Below are 18,433 nucleotides of genomic sequence, written 5' to 3'. Positions count from 1 at the left end.
TCATTCTGTGGCTTGAGAGGGTGCCACGCTCATTTTAATGAGTTTGAATGCTCTACTTATTGAGGGAATTTGTTTTTCTTTGGAGTATTAAAGGAGGTGAGGTATGACAAAGATGATCATAAAAACATCCTAAGTTTCTCTGAACCAACTTACAAAATTTAGGACAAGACAGAGGGCGGGGCTGTAACAGTTTTGGAAGGGAAACGGGGAGGAGAAAAAAAAAGACAGGCCGGTTTTGGTGCCCACCCCTGGTTGAACACTATTTTTTTTTTAATATTTTTTATTTTTGGCTGCTTTCGCTGCTGCACGCGGGCTTTCTCTAGTTGCGGTGAGCAGGGGCTTCTGTGCGGGCTTCTCACTGTGTTGGCTTCTCTTGTTGTGGAGCACGGGCTCTAGGTGCACGGGCTTCGGTAGTTATGGCCCGTGGGCTCAGGAGTTGTGGCTCGCTGGCTTAGTTGCTCCACGGCATGTGGGATCTTCCCAGACCAGGGCTCGTACCCGTGTCCCCTGCACTGGTAGGTGGATTCTTAACCACTGCACCACCAGGGAAGCCCCGAATGCTCTTTGACGATAAAGAAATTCTATAGCTGTCAAGCTGCCAAGAGAAGAAAAAAGATGTAAAATATGCCAGAATAGCGAGAGAAAAAAAGTTGAAAAGTAGATTTGCCTGTTCTCAGAAGAGCAAGAGAAGTATTATTTACAAAAAAGTGCTTATAATATATTTCTGTGGAGCTTTCCTCCTGAAGGACTCGGGATGCCATACAAATGATTATTCACTTACATAAGCAAATTTGACCCCCCAAAATTTCCAAATGTCCTCACATTGAAAGGTAGGACATAACATTATTTCACTCACCCATGGTTACCTCTCACAGAGCTATTGTTTGCGTGATCCATAGTGGGTTGGCATTCTTCTTACACAGACTAGACTCCACTTAAGGCAATATAAGCTCGGTAATCATCTGATAGTAATACTTAGTCTTCAATTCGTCATGCAAAGGAGAAAGTCAACAGCAGTGGGCAGACAGGCGCTGTGTTAAAAGGAATCCTCGGGCCAGAGCCTAAACAGTGCCTGAGTGGGGGACAGCTGTGGCCACAGCACTCAGCGTGCTAATCTGCTTGTGCCCCAGTGGAGAAGGTGGGGGGTGGAAGGGCAGGACAGACTTGATAGACATCCTCTGGCCACTTCTTCCAGAGCAGTTGCTTCCTCTGTCCTTCTGATACCCCCAGTGTGTCTCATCGTGCTACCAACTTTTTTTTTTAACTGAGAGAATCCTAAAGATGGATGACGGCAAATTCTAACTCTGCTTTCTAAAGCTTAGAAGAGTACGTACTATGCTTTCCGGTTTTTTTTTCCCGATAGGTGGAGGTGAAGCTTGCTAATCATGAAAGCCCAGGTCCTCCAGAGATGAGTTCTCAAGGTTCTGTTTTGTTCTCAGGATTAGAGGAACTCCTGATAATAAGAGCGATCAGGCTCCATTTCAAGTCAGCAAACATTTATTGACCATCTATTACTTGGTATAGTAGAAAAAGCATTCAAAATTCAACAAGTGCTAACAGCACACCTACTGTGTGCTTAGTACTGAGCTAGGCACTGGTATAATAATAACAATCACGATAAATAAATGTTTTAATGGCACTAGGGACTGTACTAAACCCTGTAGGTATTCTTATAATTCCCATTTTACACAATAGGTGACTGAGGCACAGAAAGGTGAAATAACTTGCCCGTGTTACAAAACATAATTTTCTTATTTCACCTAGACGTGAAATAACTTTCCAAAGGTCACACAACAGGTAAGAAGTGGAACAAGGTAATCTAGCCCCAGAACCCCACACTCGAGCTTTAGAGTTAAATAGGTTCGGAGTTGAAGCCCACCCTCTCCACCTACAGCTGTAAATTACTTAACCTTTCAGAGTCGTAGTTTCATCACCTGTAGATGGAGATAATGACATGGACTTTCAGAGCTTTATAAGGATGATACATAATGCCTATATGTGATTAGCTCAGTGCCTGGTAGACAATATCATTGTTAGGGATTCATTAGTTCAAGTGCATAATCACTCGGTATGCACCTGGCATGGCCATCCCAAGTGTTAAAACCTTGAAATTCTTCCATGCCAGTTGGCAGAATCTCTTGAGTGCCCCCCTTCCAGGCCACGCAGCCCCTCCTGTAGGAGCCTACCCATAACCCCCAGCACTGTAAGGGCCTCCAGGACTCTGTCCTGATGGTCAGTGCCTGTATCCTACAGTTGTTAAATATTTTCACTATATCTCCTGGCTACAAATGAGATGGGCTCCTGCCTTTGATGAGAGCACAGTTTGGGAGGGGCCCTGGGCATGACAGGAGAAAGTAATGAAGACAGTGATGAAGGAGTCTGCTTCCACTGTGGAGGATGGAGCAATGCCCAGCTCAGGTGGGTCTGGAAGTCTTCCCCCGAGGCTTGCTCTATCAGTGACCTGTTTGGGTGGGTGAAGGCATCCCAGATCATCACTAAAGTTCCTTTTGTCTCTAGGCTTTTTCGTTCTTGCTACCTCTACCTGGTTCAGACCTTTATTACTCTTTGCCTGAACTCCAGCAAGAGCTTTATAATTAAGTGGTCCCCTTTATAATTAAGTGGTAATTAAGTGTACTGACCTTTCTAGAATGCATTCTGAGGTTCTCTTACTCAACAACTTTTAGTAGCTCCCTGTAGGAAGCCCCATCTCCTCATTGAGGCATCCACAACCCACTACCATGTAACCCCAGCTTCTATTTCCAGTCTTTTCCACTTACTATAGGTGCCTGGTATCTCTGCCAAATGAGGTGTTCCCTACAATGGACTCTGTTGCTCCTGCTGGTTGGAACTTGTGGAGCCCACCTCAGGGTTTTTCAACACGCACCTCAAATACAACTACTTTCTCCCATCTATGTTCCTTCCTTCCCCAGCCTCTTTTTCCACCCCAAGTCATGTGAGGAGTGATGTGTTCTAATAGCTGGCGTCCATTGCTAGTTTATTATACGTCAGGCTCTTCTAAGAGCTTTGAATATGTTACCTTGTTTTCTGCTCACAAAAGCTCTAAGAGGTAGACGCTATTATTATCTCTATTTTAAGATAAAAAAAAGTCCAAGACAAGTGAAGTCATTTTCCGAAGGTCACACAGCAAGTAAAAAGTAGAGCTGGGATTCCAACTCAGGAAGTTTGTCTTCAGAGCCTGAGCTCTTAGTGTTTTATAGTGACGGCCAGCTCTCAAAGAAGGAGAAAACAGAAGAAAAAATTTCTCATGTTATTACTCAAAACACATGGCTTGCCTTTGTAATTACTTGTGTTGTTATTTTATCTCCTTTATGCGAGCTGAAGATTCCTAGAGGGGAGAAATTCTGGGTCTCATGAACTGGTGTCTGTTATTGTCATTAAGTTGTGGGAATAGATAATTACTGAGCCATCACATCCTTTGGGGGCCTCCTGATTATGAATTAGCCATAATCAAGCCCACCTTTCACTAATAGTTTTCCTAACTAAATACACTACTTGGCCAAACCCTGATGCAATATCAGGCCAGTGTTCCACGTGGACTCCAAGAAAACTGTGTTTAGTTTTGTTTTTTTTTGTTTTTGTTTTTCTTTGCGATACACGGGCCTCTCACAGCTGCGGCCTCTCGCGTTGCGGAGCACAGGCTCCGGACGCGCAGGCTCAGTGGCCATGGCTCACGGGCCCAGCCGCTCCACGGCACGTGGGAGCTTCCCGGACCGGGGCACGAACCCGTGTCCCCTGCATCGGCAGGCGGACTCCCAACCACTGCGCCACCAGGGAAGCCCCCGTGTTTAGTTTTATAACTCAGATTGTTGCTGAGAGTTGTCATTCATCAGGAGATGCTGCATAATAGAGCAGATGTGCACGTGATTTCTCCTTTTTAGAGCTGGATAAATTAAAGCATCCTAAGGTTATTTACCAGAGTCATCGGCAGGTTTGTGGTGGAGCTTAGGTTGGACTAACTCAAACTGACTCTCCAGGAACCCAGTCTAGGACCCTGGACAACCCTGTGCTGTAAGGATCAGTAAATAGACTAAGTTGTTGATTGACCAGAAAATTCCGCAACACTCTTCCCCTATATTTTTACCTTGACACAAAATAAAATTATGACATCATGATGGGAATACAGGACTTCTCTATTTGTATTTTTAGAACTTGTTAGATTTTTCCAAGGATGGACTGGTCAGTCCTCGTGTTGAAGAAAAATCATTGTGGAGAACGTGTACCACCTTTCATTGTAACTGATGTGACAACAGTGTTGGTTCTAGAATCTAGAGAACAAAGAGATAGATGCTAGCTTTAGTGGAGAACCAAAAACTTTGTACGTAGGCACAAAGCCTTGATAAGCAGTCAGAAATTTTGGAACTTTTAGAACCCTCTTTTTCTTTCTTCGGTGTTAAAATTGACAGGTGCTAAAGAGTGTATGTGACTCTAGAAGGCAAGGGATTTATCCAAAATTAATATCTGCTAAATATCTTGTAGTAACGCTATTTGTTATCCAAGGGTATCCTGTGCCACGTTTTGCCATCATCTCCATTTCTATCGGGTTGCCCCGGAGCTTACGGGAGTGTGACGCCTTGCAAACGGTGGCGGGGGAGGGAGGAGTGCTGATCAGGGAAGGATCAAGACTTTATTGCAGAGCAAAGTCCACCACCATACTCGGATGAAAGTTCGAATGGTTTAGTTCGCTTTGGTTCCGGCAAGTAGCACACAGGCCAGCAAGTTTAAGTACAAACAACACCGTGGCCATCCAGGCCCCCGCCGCTCGCAGCACTGACCCCGACCCGCCAGTCAGCGTCGCGCGCGTCGCCCCCTTTAAGAGCCTGCTCCGCGGGACCAACGTTCGAATGGCCCTGGTGCCCCTCCTCGGTCTCCGATTGGCCGCGCGAGGCGCACGAGGGCGCGCCGATCGGCCCCGGAACGGTTGGCGGCCCTTCGCTATTGGCTGTCGGGAGGCCTTTATAAGGCGCCCGGAGGCCGGACTGCCCTTAGTTAGCGACCCGACCCCAACCTGGCTGCCAAGCTGAGGTGGGGAGGGCGCAAGAGCCTGCGAGCGCGTCGCCGGAGCCGTTTCTATTCGGAGTCTTCAGAGATCCAGGTTCCACCCCCGGGGCGGACTCGTTGACGCCTATCGTTCCCGTCTCAGCTTCGGAAGGTGGGTCGGGGCTCACTCCCTCACCTCCGCGCCAGCCCTGGGAAGGCGAGGCAGGATGGAGTTCAAACTGGAGGCTCACCGCATCGTCAGCATCTCCCTGGGCAAAATCTACAACTCGCGGGCCCAGCGCGGCGGTATCAAGCTGCACAAGAACCTCCTGGTCTCGTTGGTGCTCCGCAGCGCCCGCCAGGTCTACCTGAGCGACCCGTGCCCCGGACTCTACCTGGCCGGTCACCCGGGGGCCCCGGCGCTGCCGCAGCAGCCTGGGGAGTCGGTGGCCGGGCCACCCGCGTGCTGGGGGGAGCCACCTCCGCCGGCCGCCTGTGCCGCCTGGCCGGAGCCCGAACCCCAGCTGGAGCTCCCTGCCGTCCTAGAAGTGCCACGGGCGGGTGACGCGGAGCCCGCAGCCCCGGTGACGGGCGCCGGGGACACTCTTCAGGGCGGAGAGGCGGAGGCGGCGGAAGCTGCCTGGCGCCGCGTGGAGGGACCGCGAGAGACGGCGGTCGGAGGAGCCGGGGTTCCCGCCGGAGGCTCAGACGTCTTCCCCCAGGGGCCTGGGGCAGCGCGCCGTCCCTGGGGCTGCCCCCCGGGGGACGAGGACAAGATGAGCGCATCTCCCCGCGTGGACGGCTGCCGCGCGCCTAGCCCCGCCGGGCCCGAGCCCCCCGTGCCGCCCCCCGTCTGCCCCAGGAAGCGCGGCGCGGAGGGCGTGGGCGGCGGCCCCGCGGACCGCCCGGCGCCCGGTTCGACCCCGCTCAAGAAACCCCGCCGGAACTCAGAAGAGCAGTCGGGCGGGGCGGCGGCGGCGGCCGCGCAGGAGGAGGAGGAGATGGAGACCGGTAACGTGGCTAACCTCATTAGCATCTTCGGTTCCAGCTTCTCGGGACTCTTACGGAAAAGCCCCGGGGGCGGCCGGGAGGAAGCGGAGGGAGAGGAGAGCGGTCCGGAAGCCGCCGAGCCCGGGCAGATCTGCTGCGACAAGCCGGTGCTGAGAGACATCAACCCTTGGAGCACTGCCATCGTGGCCTTCTGAGCCCTCGGGTCCCCGAGCGGGAAGGAGATTGAGCAGCGGGCGTCCCGACGTGAGGGCTGGGCCTCTCTGGCTGCGAGGACGCCCCAGAGGCCGTCGGCGCCGAGCGCGAGGAGGAGACCGGGTGCCGCCGGGCGGCACCGACTGCTCTCGGGCTTGGCGGCCGGCTGTGCGGAGCCTCTCGGGTCTCCTCTTGAGACTGGGCAGTGTGAGGCGTGTCGGAGGAGCACGATCGTGGACTTTTGTGTTTGTGTCTGTTAGTTTGTCTCGTTGAATTAAGACTATTTTGTCGCTCTGGAGTGCATCCCCCCTTCCCCTGGGCTTGCGAGGTTGGGGGCAGACAGGGACTTTCCGCCGCCGGCAGCACCGAGAAGGAAGCGGCGAGAAAGGCCGGGCCCGGGGAGTTCCCCGTTCGCTGTCGGGGGAAGAAGGGACTTTACACAGACCCCTCACGTGAAGCTAGAGCCGCACCGGGGCCAGGAGCGGCGTTTCCTCATAGGATTTCCTCAGACTAGAGGGATTTCGTCTGGACTAGGGGCTTGTGGTATTTCTCTCCCTCCCCACCTTTCTCTCTCCCTGAAGAAACGTTTATACCCTGTGATCACTCTGGGAAAGGGGAGCGTTAGCGGCCCTTGTCTTCCCCACAGGGAAAATGCTTGATGAACTTCACGGCAGACTTCAAGCTTGGAAATACGGAGTTTATAGAGAAAAGATTTATTTTTTAAAAGCTCTAGATCAGACCTACTACACAGTGCTTTTAAAAACTGTTTAAGGAAACAAAGTTTACAGACAGAAGCCCTAAGTGGAAAGACCTTATGGGTTTGTAGATAGTGACTCCAGTCTTTGTTGTATAAAGGTTGGGGGAGCTGACAAGGTTTTTGTACAGTATTTTCTCCTTCGTCGTTTTGATTTTTGTATAAAAATGTAACTACGTGTCTAACACGTATTAAATATTTTGAAGCAACTTCACCGCCTCCTTGTCTGTAATCACCTGTCTGGGTTGGGAGGGAGGAAAGTGGGAGGAGGGGAACTATGGTCCACGTGGAAAATTGAAGGTGTGGTTCTTAATATCAGTGGTTCACAGACTGGGGACATTGTTTGCTGGCTTCACTAAGTATCAAGAGAGACACGTTTAATTTCTCCTCCACATCAAGAGGAGTGCTCTTAGATACTAATATCAGTGGTATGCCAGTTTCTTGAAACCTGCCACTGCAACTGCCTTTCCTAAAGTCTAGGCAATTTGAGTTTTTACAGCCCAGTCTTACGGTGTCTAATATTAAATAACTTAAGTGCCAACTTCTGAAGCCCTTCCCATCCACGGAAGTGTTTTTCACTTAAAATTTTTAGTTTCCTGTTAGGTCACATGGGTCATCTTTCAAATTTGTTACTGAAAAAAAACTGACATATGAAGGAAGCTGATGAGACTGACATGCCCAGCTGATCAGGGCTACCTCTGCATTCCAGTGGATGTCAGGATGGAATTTTCAGTGCTTTAAAAAAATTTTTTTAAATTATATTTGTAGAAAGTAAATGCGTCAGTGAAAGGAAATAGCTTGTGTCAAGCTAGATAAGGCCAGTAGGCCAAGGAGGGCTAGACAAATTTATTTAGCAAAACCTGATTTGCTTTTGTCACCCAAAGGGTGACATCAGTGTTTGGGCCATGGCAAACACTTCGATGATGACAGCCAAGTCATCTATTTTTTTTTTTAAATACAATTACTGCATTTAAGAGCTTTTTGTCTAAGGCAGAATGGTCAGTATTTTGAAAGGTATTCAATTATCTGTCTCAGAAGCAAATCAGAGAATGGTGTCTTAAAATACGGTTGATAGCACTTTAAAAGACGGAATTGTTCTAAAACATCTTATGAATAAATTGGGTGTTTTTGAGATGGGAGAAATTGAGGAAACATTAGACAAAGCTTTAAGAAAGGGTAATTTCCTTTGGGCAGAAGGAGCATATGAATGGTGCTTTGCCCTCCCTAAAATCCTGACGGTATGAACTTCTGTCATAGCGGAGTAGGCCTGTGTTTTGACATTTTTGCAAATTTATTAGCGATTCATTAAGGAACTTTCTACGTTATGCTTCATCACCATAAATAATATATTCATAGAATTAAACATTCCCTAATCAGAGTCTTGTTAAAATTAGTTTGTTTTTCTTTCAGAGACTAGTTCTGTTATAGCCACAAGAGATCTGTTGCATGCTGGCTGCCTAAACTGAAGATGTCCAGGGCCTTAATTCTGCAAACATTTCCTGTTGCTAGAAAGTAATGATTATGCTTGAACAGCTGTCTCAGTGCACCTTTATATTTGAAAGAGGGTAACATTCGGTGTGTTTGAGTTGATGTGTTTTGGTTGAGATGAAAATCCCCATTGATCCTTGTTTTCACATTAAGGTGAACCATGGGACCATGTGTCTGCTTAATTTAGAGAAGGTAAATGGACATATTTGATAGTTAGGGAAATACAGCTTTGTAGGAAATCAGTAAAGATCATTATCTGTTTGATTGTAGAAGCAGTATGTGTCATGGTTAGAGCTGGGACCTGGAGCCAGACTTCCTGGGTTCATATCTTGGCTCTGCCCCTTATTAGCTGAGGGACCCTGGACAACTTACTTCATCTCTCTGTGCCTCAGTTTTTTCGGATACGAAGTTGAGATAATTGTGCCTACCTCATAGAGTTGTGAAAATTAATGTTAATGCCCTAACGTTTTTAGAAAAGTACCTCATACATAGTATAGTAAGCGTGCAATTGTTAGTTGTCAATGTAGAAGTTCTATGTATAACTCGGATCTGTTATGGTCAAAGAACTGTGTATATTTGTAAGAAAGGAGGGGAAAGGAGAGTCTGTTTTTAAATTCTATCTGTGAATTCTGGGTTCTTTTATTCTTGTTTTCCTCTGGACACTTGGCAGTGCACAAAGCTTAGAATAGTTTTGCTGTTCTCTATGCCTCACACCAACCCTGTGACTTTCCTGATTGTCTCAAACAACTATTTTCAGGGAGGAGTAAGCTGGAGTGAAAACTCTCAAGGAACAAAGATCTTGTTGACACACAAATGCTTTCTGTGGATGAGTAGAGAAAAAAATAGTCCACAGAGTTATTTTTAGCCTGAATTACTTGAGCATAGAATGTTTCTTAAGCCTGTTAATTGATAGGTCCTGGAAAAGAGCCTTCCTGGTGCCAGGATGGGGTTATCAGATTCAGTGTGACTAGAAACGAACCATAGTTTTAGTACCTAACCACTTCTTGACAACTCTGGGCGGGAGTTTTTTGATCAATTTAAGCTTAGGTCTGGTCTGGGAAAAAATTTTCTTCCAGGTGTTTAAAGTGCTTTTTGACAAGTACTACAGGAAGATCACATCAATAGTGAATAAAGTTGATAAGTTTTAGTACAATACTTCTCAACTGTGTCTCTTTAAGCCTGTCTTCCTTCTCAGAAACCACTGATTGTATTTGGGGAAAGGAACTAATGATAGAAAGCTGGAAAGCTTGAACTGCCCCTTCGGAGTGACTGGCTTTGCTTTAAGGCACCTAACGGGGTAATAATAACTCTTGCGTTCCTACCGTTCACTGCTGATTAGATTTTGGGATGAGAAGTGGAAGGGAATGGGCCATCTAACAACTTCAGTAGAATGCATCTCAGAATAAAGATAGAGTAAATATCGGGAACAGACTTCATGATGACAAAGCTCTATTTTATCACTTCAACTTGCTAGGCATAACAACTCAGCTTAGAGCCTGTGAGATGGGGTCGAAAGGCTAATACCCACTGTGACATGCAGTCTGATGGACGTTTACTTCCTTATACTTTTTTAAAGTAGAGTTAGTTCAGTTCACTGAATAACCAAAGAACTTCTGATCTCTTGCCCTAAATATTTTATTCTTGTCCTATTTGTGAATTTTTTTATTCTCCTAGGCTTGCTTTTATCCCAGCAGTTCCTGAAAGAAGACGAGAATGAAAAGAAACACTAATCTAACCCTCCCGTGACTATGAAAGAAGCCTTTCCGATTAGGTACAGAACTCTGGTGGGGAGTGAGGTCTGCTTCCCAGGATTCCTGGCACTCTTTCCAGTAATGAGCAGTTTGTCTCTCAGCCTTTGAACCATTGTTCAAATTTAAAATTCTACCCAGTGGAAAGCCTTGGGAGGAAAAATAGAGTAGAAGCAGAGTTGATGTTAGGAATCATTGTGATCTTAACTCATGGCCCTAGGAGTTTTTCAGTAACAATTCTTGAGGGTACACTAGAGAAGAGAATATGTAAGAACAAAAAGTGTAAAAGGATACGCACATCTAGCAGAATGCCCCCTTCCTGATCCAAGCACAGTTTTCCCCAGTGCCTACCACCACCCCCTGCCCCAAGTGGGAATGAGGGTTTTAAAAATAAAATCTCTGTCTAGCTATTGCTCATTCCCAGAGGAATATAGCCCGATTGGGATGTTGCTGGACTGTATCCTGCGGTTTATCTCAGACGTTTGGAATTCTACAAGCAGGGAGGGAGAAGCCTCCAGGGACTGGATTCCTGACAGGGCCTCTCCCTCTCCCCACTCTGCTGATCAGAAGCAGTTTCCACTGCTGGGTGCTGCCCGCTTTAGGGCAGGTGAGAAAGAGTCTTGGCTGTCAGCTTTGGGGAGCTGCAGAAAGAAGGGCTGGTCCTGGTCATCACCACCGAGCCTCTCCAGTAGCAATTCTCTTAGGAGACTGTTATAAAATAGGCCTGTTGATATTTGTTGGTAGATCTACTTATCTTATATAATCAAGTGTTCTGGGACCTGGTCACACGAAGTCTCTGTGTCATAAGCCACATCCCTAACTTACAGGATGAAGGTGAGATGCAGCGTCCCTTTTTCGCCCCTTCTAGGCACCAAGTCAGCCCTGATCCCAGCCCTCTGCTTTCTCCCCGGGCTTTGAGGACTGGGCTTCTGTCAGGCTGCTCCAGCCCAATCATTCCCCTAGATGCCAAGGCAAGGCTCCTTTCAGTTTTTCTAGCACTCAGAGCTGTGCCAAAGCTATGTGCTCCCACCCGCTTGCTCTTCAACTCATTTGACCTCTCAAGTCTTGGGGCAGGGCAGCTGCTGGCAACTTGCTTTCTCTGAGGTAAAAAACCATTCTGTTCCCTCTGCTCAAAGCACTGAAGTTGTCTCTGAGGGCAGGATTTCCTTAGGCTACTCCCCACACTTGATGCCTTTCCTGAATCCAGGACACCACCCATTAAGAGTCTTTCTCCAAATTGATCCACAAGTGCATGGCTCTTTCCATCTAGCCAGTCACAGTATCATCCTGCCCTTTGTGGCACAGATACTTTCTTCAGTGCTGGAGTTTTGTTTTTCTGTCTCTGCTGGGTCTTTCTAAGATTCCCCTCCCTCCATCCTCTTCCTAGGGCACTCACATTTATCGTTTGCCTGGGGAAGGGTCTGAGGCACAGGGAAGAGCTGGGATTGGGAATGCTACCACCAGCTACGAAGGAGCAGAGTTGGATTTCTTGAACTTGAGACTTGCAGTCTCCAGAGACTCTGCCCCCCAGGGATCAAGCCACAGCTGTGATTGCTGGTGGTCCAACCCTGGTGCCTCACCAGACCCCAGATTCCAGCATAATAGCAGGGGGTGGGTATGGGAGTATCCATCTTAGAAACAGGAGCAGCCACTGAAAGCCGGCTTGGCTTGGACCAGATGGGGGAAAGGAGAGGCAAAGTCAGCGTAGCCCAAATGTGGGCTACACAGATCCCCCTTGCCTTTGCTGGAACTCCCAGTGCTGCCTTCTAGAACAGAAAATGGATCCCCAGGCCTCCTCTAATGGAGAAGTCCCAAAGTGCTTCTTTGCTTTGTCTTTCCTCTCTAGGCTTTGATTGATTAATAGAAACTTTTTACAGTGAGTTAACAGAAGTGGGAGTGGGGAATAGTTACAACCCACTGGAATCATGCAACAGAGGTGATGGGCAGCAAGTGAGCTGGAGATCGTGAAGAGAGACTGTGGGGTGGGAACAGTCATGGATGGGGGGGGATCGCCGTGGAGTCACGTTCTCCAGGGCAGGAGCGCCCCTCCCACTTTCTTCCCCCTGGCTTTTCTCAAGCTGCACCAGAACCTCCTGTTTTCTTCAGACAATTTCCAAGTTTTTATTTTTGGTTTGGAAAAGGGTGAAAGCACCTTGACATCTGCATTTATAAGCACGAGCCTTTCTCTCTCTCTCTCTCTCTCTCTAACTGTGTGACCTACTTTAGAGACTGGAGTTGCTTTTATTTTTATGGTCATGGGAGAAATCCCTGAACCCAAAGATTCAGTTTCAGAAGCTGAACTTAGAGTACATGGGCCGCTATGCTGAGGTCGTTATTACTCTGTGATTTCTGTGGTTTTCTCCCTACACTTCACTCACTCCCTCTTCAGAATGTCTTTTAAAAGGTGCTCCTAGTCTGCACTGCTGAGAGCAGCTGTAAAGATGCAGTGTGTGGACGATTCCAGCGCGTGGGCCGGCACAGCTGTCTGCTTCTCAACCCTTTAGTCACCTCAGCATGAGGTATCTGGCCTCCTAACATGGAGTTTGCCGCTCCTTAAGGCTCCTGAGCTCCTCTGTGAGGAGGGGAGGGTCTCCTACGGATCAGTCAGGAAAGAGGAAACAAGGTTCAGAGAGTGAGTGGGGCATCTTGCCTGGGCAGGTGAGAACCCAAGCAGAGGCAGTGTTGGAATTCCCCCTGGACTGGGATCCCTCTGAGCCAGGGACTTGTAGGCCAGGATCTGAAAATGTGACTCACTACTTGGAGAGTCATTCATCTTTCCTGGTTTCTATCTGTAGTTAAAAAAAAAAAAAAGTATCCACTTGCCTCACGATTGTGATTTGAAGATAAATTAGTGTTTGTAAAGCAAAGCCGGAAGATATAAACAGCTCAGCCCTGGGTTCCATCAATTAAGTATTTACAGGAACACCCAGAAGGAACTCATCAGTAGGGAATACAAAGATGCAAACAACTGGATCCTGGCCCTCAAGTTGGGTTACGTTCCAGATGAGATGCATAAACAACACAGAACCCCCCCAGAAAATCTGACCATAGGTGAGTGTGATCTAGCCCCTTGCTCCTCAAAGTATGGTCCTTGGACCAGCAGCATGGGTCATTTGGGAGTCTACCAGAAATGCAAAATCTCAGGCCCCACCCCAGACCTACTGGATCTGCATTTAACAAGATCCCCAGGTGATCTGCATGACACATCAAGTAAAAAGCAGTTATTTCCACTGATGGGGGTGGTGGTGGCAGGGGGTCAGGTGGTGTGTAGCTTGAACTTCTCACCTTGAGGTCACTCAAGCCTGGCTCCCTCTGGCCGTTCCTTTCCTCATACACTGCCTCCTGCCATGTGGGACTAGCTGCAGGCTTCTGTGCCTTTTCATATGCTGCTCTCCAGGGGGAGCATAGCCGAGTTTAGGGATGATCCTTAAAGCTGACAGCATAAAGAAACTCTGCAGGCAAGAGAGAAGGGCAGAAGCTAAGGACCTAGTGAAGGGGAAGCATGAAGTTAGGGGCTGGAGTAGGAAGAAGGCTCTGTCAGCAGGATCAGTTTGTGGAAAGGTGGGAATCAGGCTTCTACACAGGGAGATGGGCAACATACAAGTCACGGAAAACAGGAACATTGAACTAAACATGGTCACTGGTGAATTTTGAGAGAGATTCAGGTAGAAGATGGAAGAGAAAACTTGATCATAAAGGGAGTGGAAGGAAGGATGTGGAGGCTCCGGCTGTGGCTTCCCCCCCCCCCCCCACCGAAATTTGGCGTAAGAGGCGAAAGAGCACCAGGATGATAGCTAGGGAGGATGCGGCGTCAATTGAAAGGGCCTGTTGAGGTGAATGGGGTTTGAATATATAAACTACTAAGTAAGTGTCTCTTATCAGAAGGAATAAACAACTTTCTTTTCCTTCTCCTGTCAAATAAAAGGAGACTGGAGTCGCTAATAAATCACTCCAGGGACCTTGTTAGGATCAGTCGCCTGCATTTCCTGCCTCTCAGCCCAAGAAGACTCTTGCAGCTTCAACCCCAGCCTACCAGATGGCAAGGCAGCAATGTGCAAGAGGATCCCGGAGGATAAAGGATCGCTCCCCCAAACCCCAGCACCTGCCAGCTACTAATCTAAAGATGTATATTTCTAATGCTTCGTCCTCTTTATATTTTCGGAGTTTAAAACATCAGAATGCAGGCATGTGCTCTGAGGAAAGCAGGCTTGGGGGTTTTGTCAGCAGAAAACACACACACACACACACACACACACACGTAGTCTGTTCTCATTTGGAAAGCCAGTTATGAATGAGCATGGTTTCCTGGGTAAGAAATTCGCCTTTCCTTCCCTCCCAAGCAAGTCTGACCTCATCTGTCATTCTTGGTGTCATGGAGGGTTAGTCTGAGACTGAGACCAGGTTGAGACGTGCCCAACAAAGAGGCCCTGGATGCTGAGAAGAGGGAGGGAAGCTGAGCAGTTTTAGGTCTCGTAAAGCAACTGACGAGAGGTTAAGGAGATGAGGGTAGGAGTGGGAGAGGAGAGAGGGGTGGACGGATGGTGAAGGCAGGAGCGACAGATGTCTGTGATAATTTCAAGAGAAACACGAGACTAAAATAAACTCAGAGTCAGAAAACAGGAAGAATGTGAGAAGGAGAAAAAAGGTAATGAACTGAGAACTGTGTATTTGATAAAACATAGTGCCCTCCAGATGGAGAAACAGCATTATCCCCCCAGCAAAGTCCTCTGGAGCATGGGGGAAATGCAAAAGAATTAATAGCTCTACTTGGCGTGGGATCGTTTTGTGCTGAAGCTGGAGGAGAGATTTACCGAGCAGCACCATTCCTTCCTGAGCCTTCATCACGATTTTTGAAAGGACAAAAAGAAAAAGAAAAAAAAATGTAATTCCCTGGAGGTCCAGTGGTTAGGACTCCGCGCTATCACTGCTGAGGGCCCAGGGTTCAATCCTAGGTTAGGGAACTAAGATCCCACAAGCTGCGCAGCATGGCCAAAAAAAAAAAAAAAAAAAAAATAGGACAAGATAAGGCCCTATAGCTTGTTAGGCTTTCCATGCCTAGACCACCAAGAGACAAAAGCAACGCAGAGCTCAAAAGTCCTCCAGTCGGTTTGCTTTCTGTCCTAATTAGCTGAAGCTATTTCTAAAAACAAACAGATCATCTCCTCTAACAGATTCCCGCGCAGAGATCATCTCCTCTATCAGATTCCCGCGCAGCCCTCTTCCCACTGCTACCTGCATCCAGTGCCTTCTCATGACTTTGGTCTGCTTCCTGGTCTGTTTCCTCTATTCGAGTTCCTTCTCCGGCACCAGGGCTGCAGACCTTGGCCTCACCTCATCCCGCATCCCCCTCTTAAACACATCCAAACGTCTTGCTCAAGCTTCTAGCCCTACCTCCACCGTGAAGCTCATTTCCATCCCCTTTCCAGTCCCCACTGTAGTCTTCGTCATTCTCAACTTCCAGCCCTTACAACTTCAGTCGTTCTCCTGGCTCCCTCAACCTCCCTGCTCCCAGCACTACTGAATAACTAATGGATTACTCAGCTTACGATATAGTTTTCGGATATTATCAGCCTCTGACTCAAAAGCCTCTAATGACTTCCCATATTCTCTATGAGCTCCTCTGCCTGCTGGGCAGCCTCTCATCCAACTGTCATTTAGTGTCTACTCTGTGCCGGGCTCTAGGTACAAAGATGAGTAAGGAACTTGATGTTTACAAGGGAGAGGGATGGAAAACTCATTATAATTCAGACTTCATACTGTGGTGATAAGGGGATATTGATGAGGGGTGCTTAACTCAGAGTATCAGGGAAGGGTTCCTGGGAGGTGGAAGTTATTTCTGTGCTGAGTCCCCAAAGGCAAATTGGAGTTAGCCAAGTGGCCAGTAAGAGGAAAAGCATTTCAGGCAGATAGAGCTGCCTGTGCAAAGGCCCTGAGGCCAGAGAGCCGGTAGTATCTGGACATCACAAATGCTTCACTCCTGTTGGAGCCTGAGTGTGGAGTGGGAATGGCTTCGTGGATTGGAAGAGGTCAGACTACAAAAGGCTAGGGTGCCATGTTAGGAGCTTTGGTTTCATCTTGGAAGATGTGGGGGAGCCAACAAGGACGGCTTTTAAGTAAGGGTGGGACCCTATCGGATTTGAGTTTAGATCCATCACCGGCTATTGTGTGGAGACTAGATGGGGAGTGGAAGAAGAGGAAACCCTGGAGGCAGGGTGAGGCAGGGCCAGTTACAGGGCCGTTCAATAATTCAGGTGAGAAATGACGGGACTATTAGCTGCAGTGGCCCTTCTCCTAGGCACATATAATTGCCTTGTATTGTTATTTAGGTACATTTTTTTTTTAACCTCCTGAAAGTCTTTCCTTCTCATAAATTCTTTGAAGATAAGTGCGGGACCTTAATCTTATCTATGTAGAGGCCTTTCAGTACCAGGATCTGAATTGATATCAGCTGAACCAGAGAAAGTGGAAAAAAAAAAAAAAAAAAAAGGCGGGTGGGGGGAGGGACTAGCCCAGCAACAGTAGGCAGGGGGAAGCTCACAGCCAAACAGAGAAAGGAATGTGAGGTTTCTTTCACTCAGACCCCACACTTCCTGCAGCCCAGCTGGGCTCCCACTCCGGTTTCTGAGAAAATTCTGAGTCACCTCTTTCTTCCTAAATTCTCTTCCCCCAAAGGGTTTGAAGGCTGTAGGGGTATTGGAGTAGGGAGGGTAGCAGCACCCTCTGATTCTTTCCCCTTCTCCCAATATAGACAAAGAGCAGTGATGTTGACAATGGCCAAATCAAGCAGAATGTAGCCAGAACAGAGCCCTCTGCCTCTGAGCCCTGGGACCTTGCTTCCACTGAGGGTGGAATATCACTTGGAAAGTAGGCAGAGGGTGGCGAAATTAGCCTTGAGAAGCTGGGGAGGGGTGGGGGTGCTTGAGGGAAGGCAGACATCCTCTCACAGAGCGAGTAGAATCAAATTCTTTCGGCAGCTTCTCTGGTTACCAGGCTGTCTTGTAGGTAATTGCTTGCTAACTCACATCCAGATCTCAGAGGCCCGTCGGACCCTTGATGCTCTGGGAGTTGTGGTTTTACCGACCCCCCTTCTCCCCTCACCTTCTCCACTGTACTGAACCCGCTGGGAAAGAACAAAGACCAGAGTTCAAGTTCTAATGAGATCTCCAGTGAGGCAGAGGTGATAGTCTTCATTTCGTCCCAGGCAGAGAGATGTTGAAATCCCAGAACCAGCCCTTAAATTGGCTGTTGGCCTGGTGTGCGGAATGAACATCCTGGGGAGGTGGGCAGACCTGCGGAACCCAGTTTCTGGGAGAGGGGCTGGGAGTGCATATAGCCCTTCTGGGTTCATTTCTTCCCCAACCTACAGTCCCTCCCCAAGAGAGGGCATTTGTGTGCTGCGATTTAATAAGTCCCTGAAAGTCAGATATCACAAGTCATACTTGTGATAAACACAAGTATGCAACTTGTAAAGAAAACAGTAGAAGGTAAGTGAATCCTCGTATCCAACTGGTAAGAACTTGGACTAATGCTCCCAAAACAGAGCAGACAGATGTTAGTCCCTTCATTAACTACGATCCTTTTCTGCATTTCTATTGTGAGGGATGATCCTGTATTAGTTTAAGTAAGACTCTGTGCCTCTGGAAACCAGCCATTCTATATAGACATTGACACTTGCTAGTAAAATGCATAGGTATGCAATTCATATCTTCTCTTAATTAAAGCACATTATCGCTTATTTACAAGTGGTTAGGGCTGTAATAAACTAACCCTTAGGAGACCCCCCAGCTCAAACAATCAAACAAAGATAATTTACTGTAGAATGTCAATATGAACCTAATTGAAGAGTTCACTGCTGCATCTCCTTAGGGATATTGGGTCCCTTAAGGACTGCCTTGATCTCTGTTCAAATTCAGTTCTCTCTTTTGGCCAAGGCCCTGGGGAGGTAATCAGAGTCCTTGGGCAGGAGGAAGAGGAACAGTATCTTCAATGGCCTGTGGAGCATCTCTGCCTCTTCCTTCCCTCCACTATACTCTGCTCTAAGCTGTACTTGTGGCTCCCTGAAAAGCCATGTTTTCCCAGGATTCCTCTGCCTGCAACGCGTTCCCCAAAAACCTGCTGGGCCAATTATCCTTGTAGACACTTTTCTTTGCTGTAATGATTTGTTTACATGTTCCTCTTCCTGACCAGACTGTGCCCTTCCCATCTCTAAATCACATTCATCTTTCTTGTCCCATAATCCAGA

The 18,433-nt window shown here is 47.8% G+C and overlaps 1 protein-coding gene across 1 annotated transcript; it reads left to right on the top strand.

The window, feature by feature from the left end:
- Positions 1–4,998: 4,998 nt before the first annotated feature.
- On the top strand, positions 4,999–7,164 carry IER5 (immediate early response 5). Its single transcript, XM_089910367.1, has one exon. The coding sequence runs from the start codon at positions 5,226–5,228 to the stop codon at positions 6,201–6,203; it is 978 nt and encodes a 325-aa protein (XP_089766493.1). The 5' UTR covers positions 4,999–5,225; the 3' UTR covers positions 6,204–7,164.
- Positions 7,165–18,433: the final 11,269 nt, after the last annotated feature.

This window comes from Delphinapterus leucas, chromosome 1 (assembly GCF_059928025.1).
Source record: "Delphinapterus leucas isolate spDelLeu-1000000601 "Yukka" chromosome 1, BTC_Dleu_Yukka2, whole genome shotgun sequence".
Lineage (NCBI taxonomy): Eukaryota > Metazoa > Chordata > Mammalia > Artiodactyla > Monodontidae > Delphinapterus > Delphinapterus leucas.
Note: the sequence above shows the minus strand (reverse complement) of the source record. Positions and strands in the feature narration are given on the sequence as shown.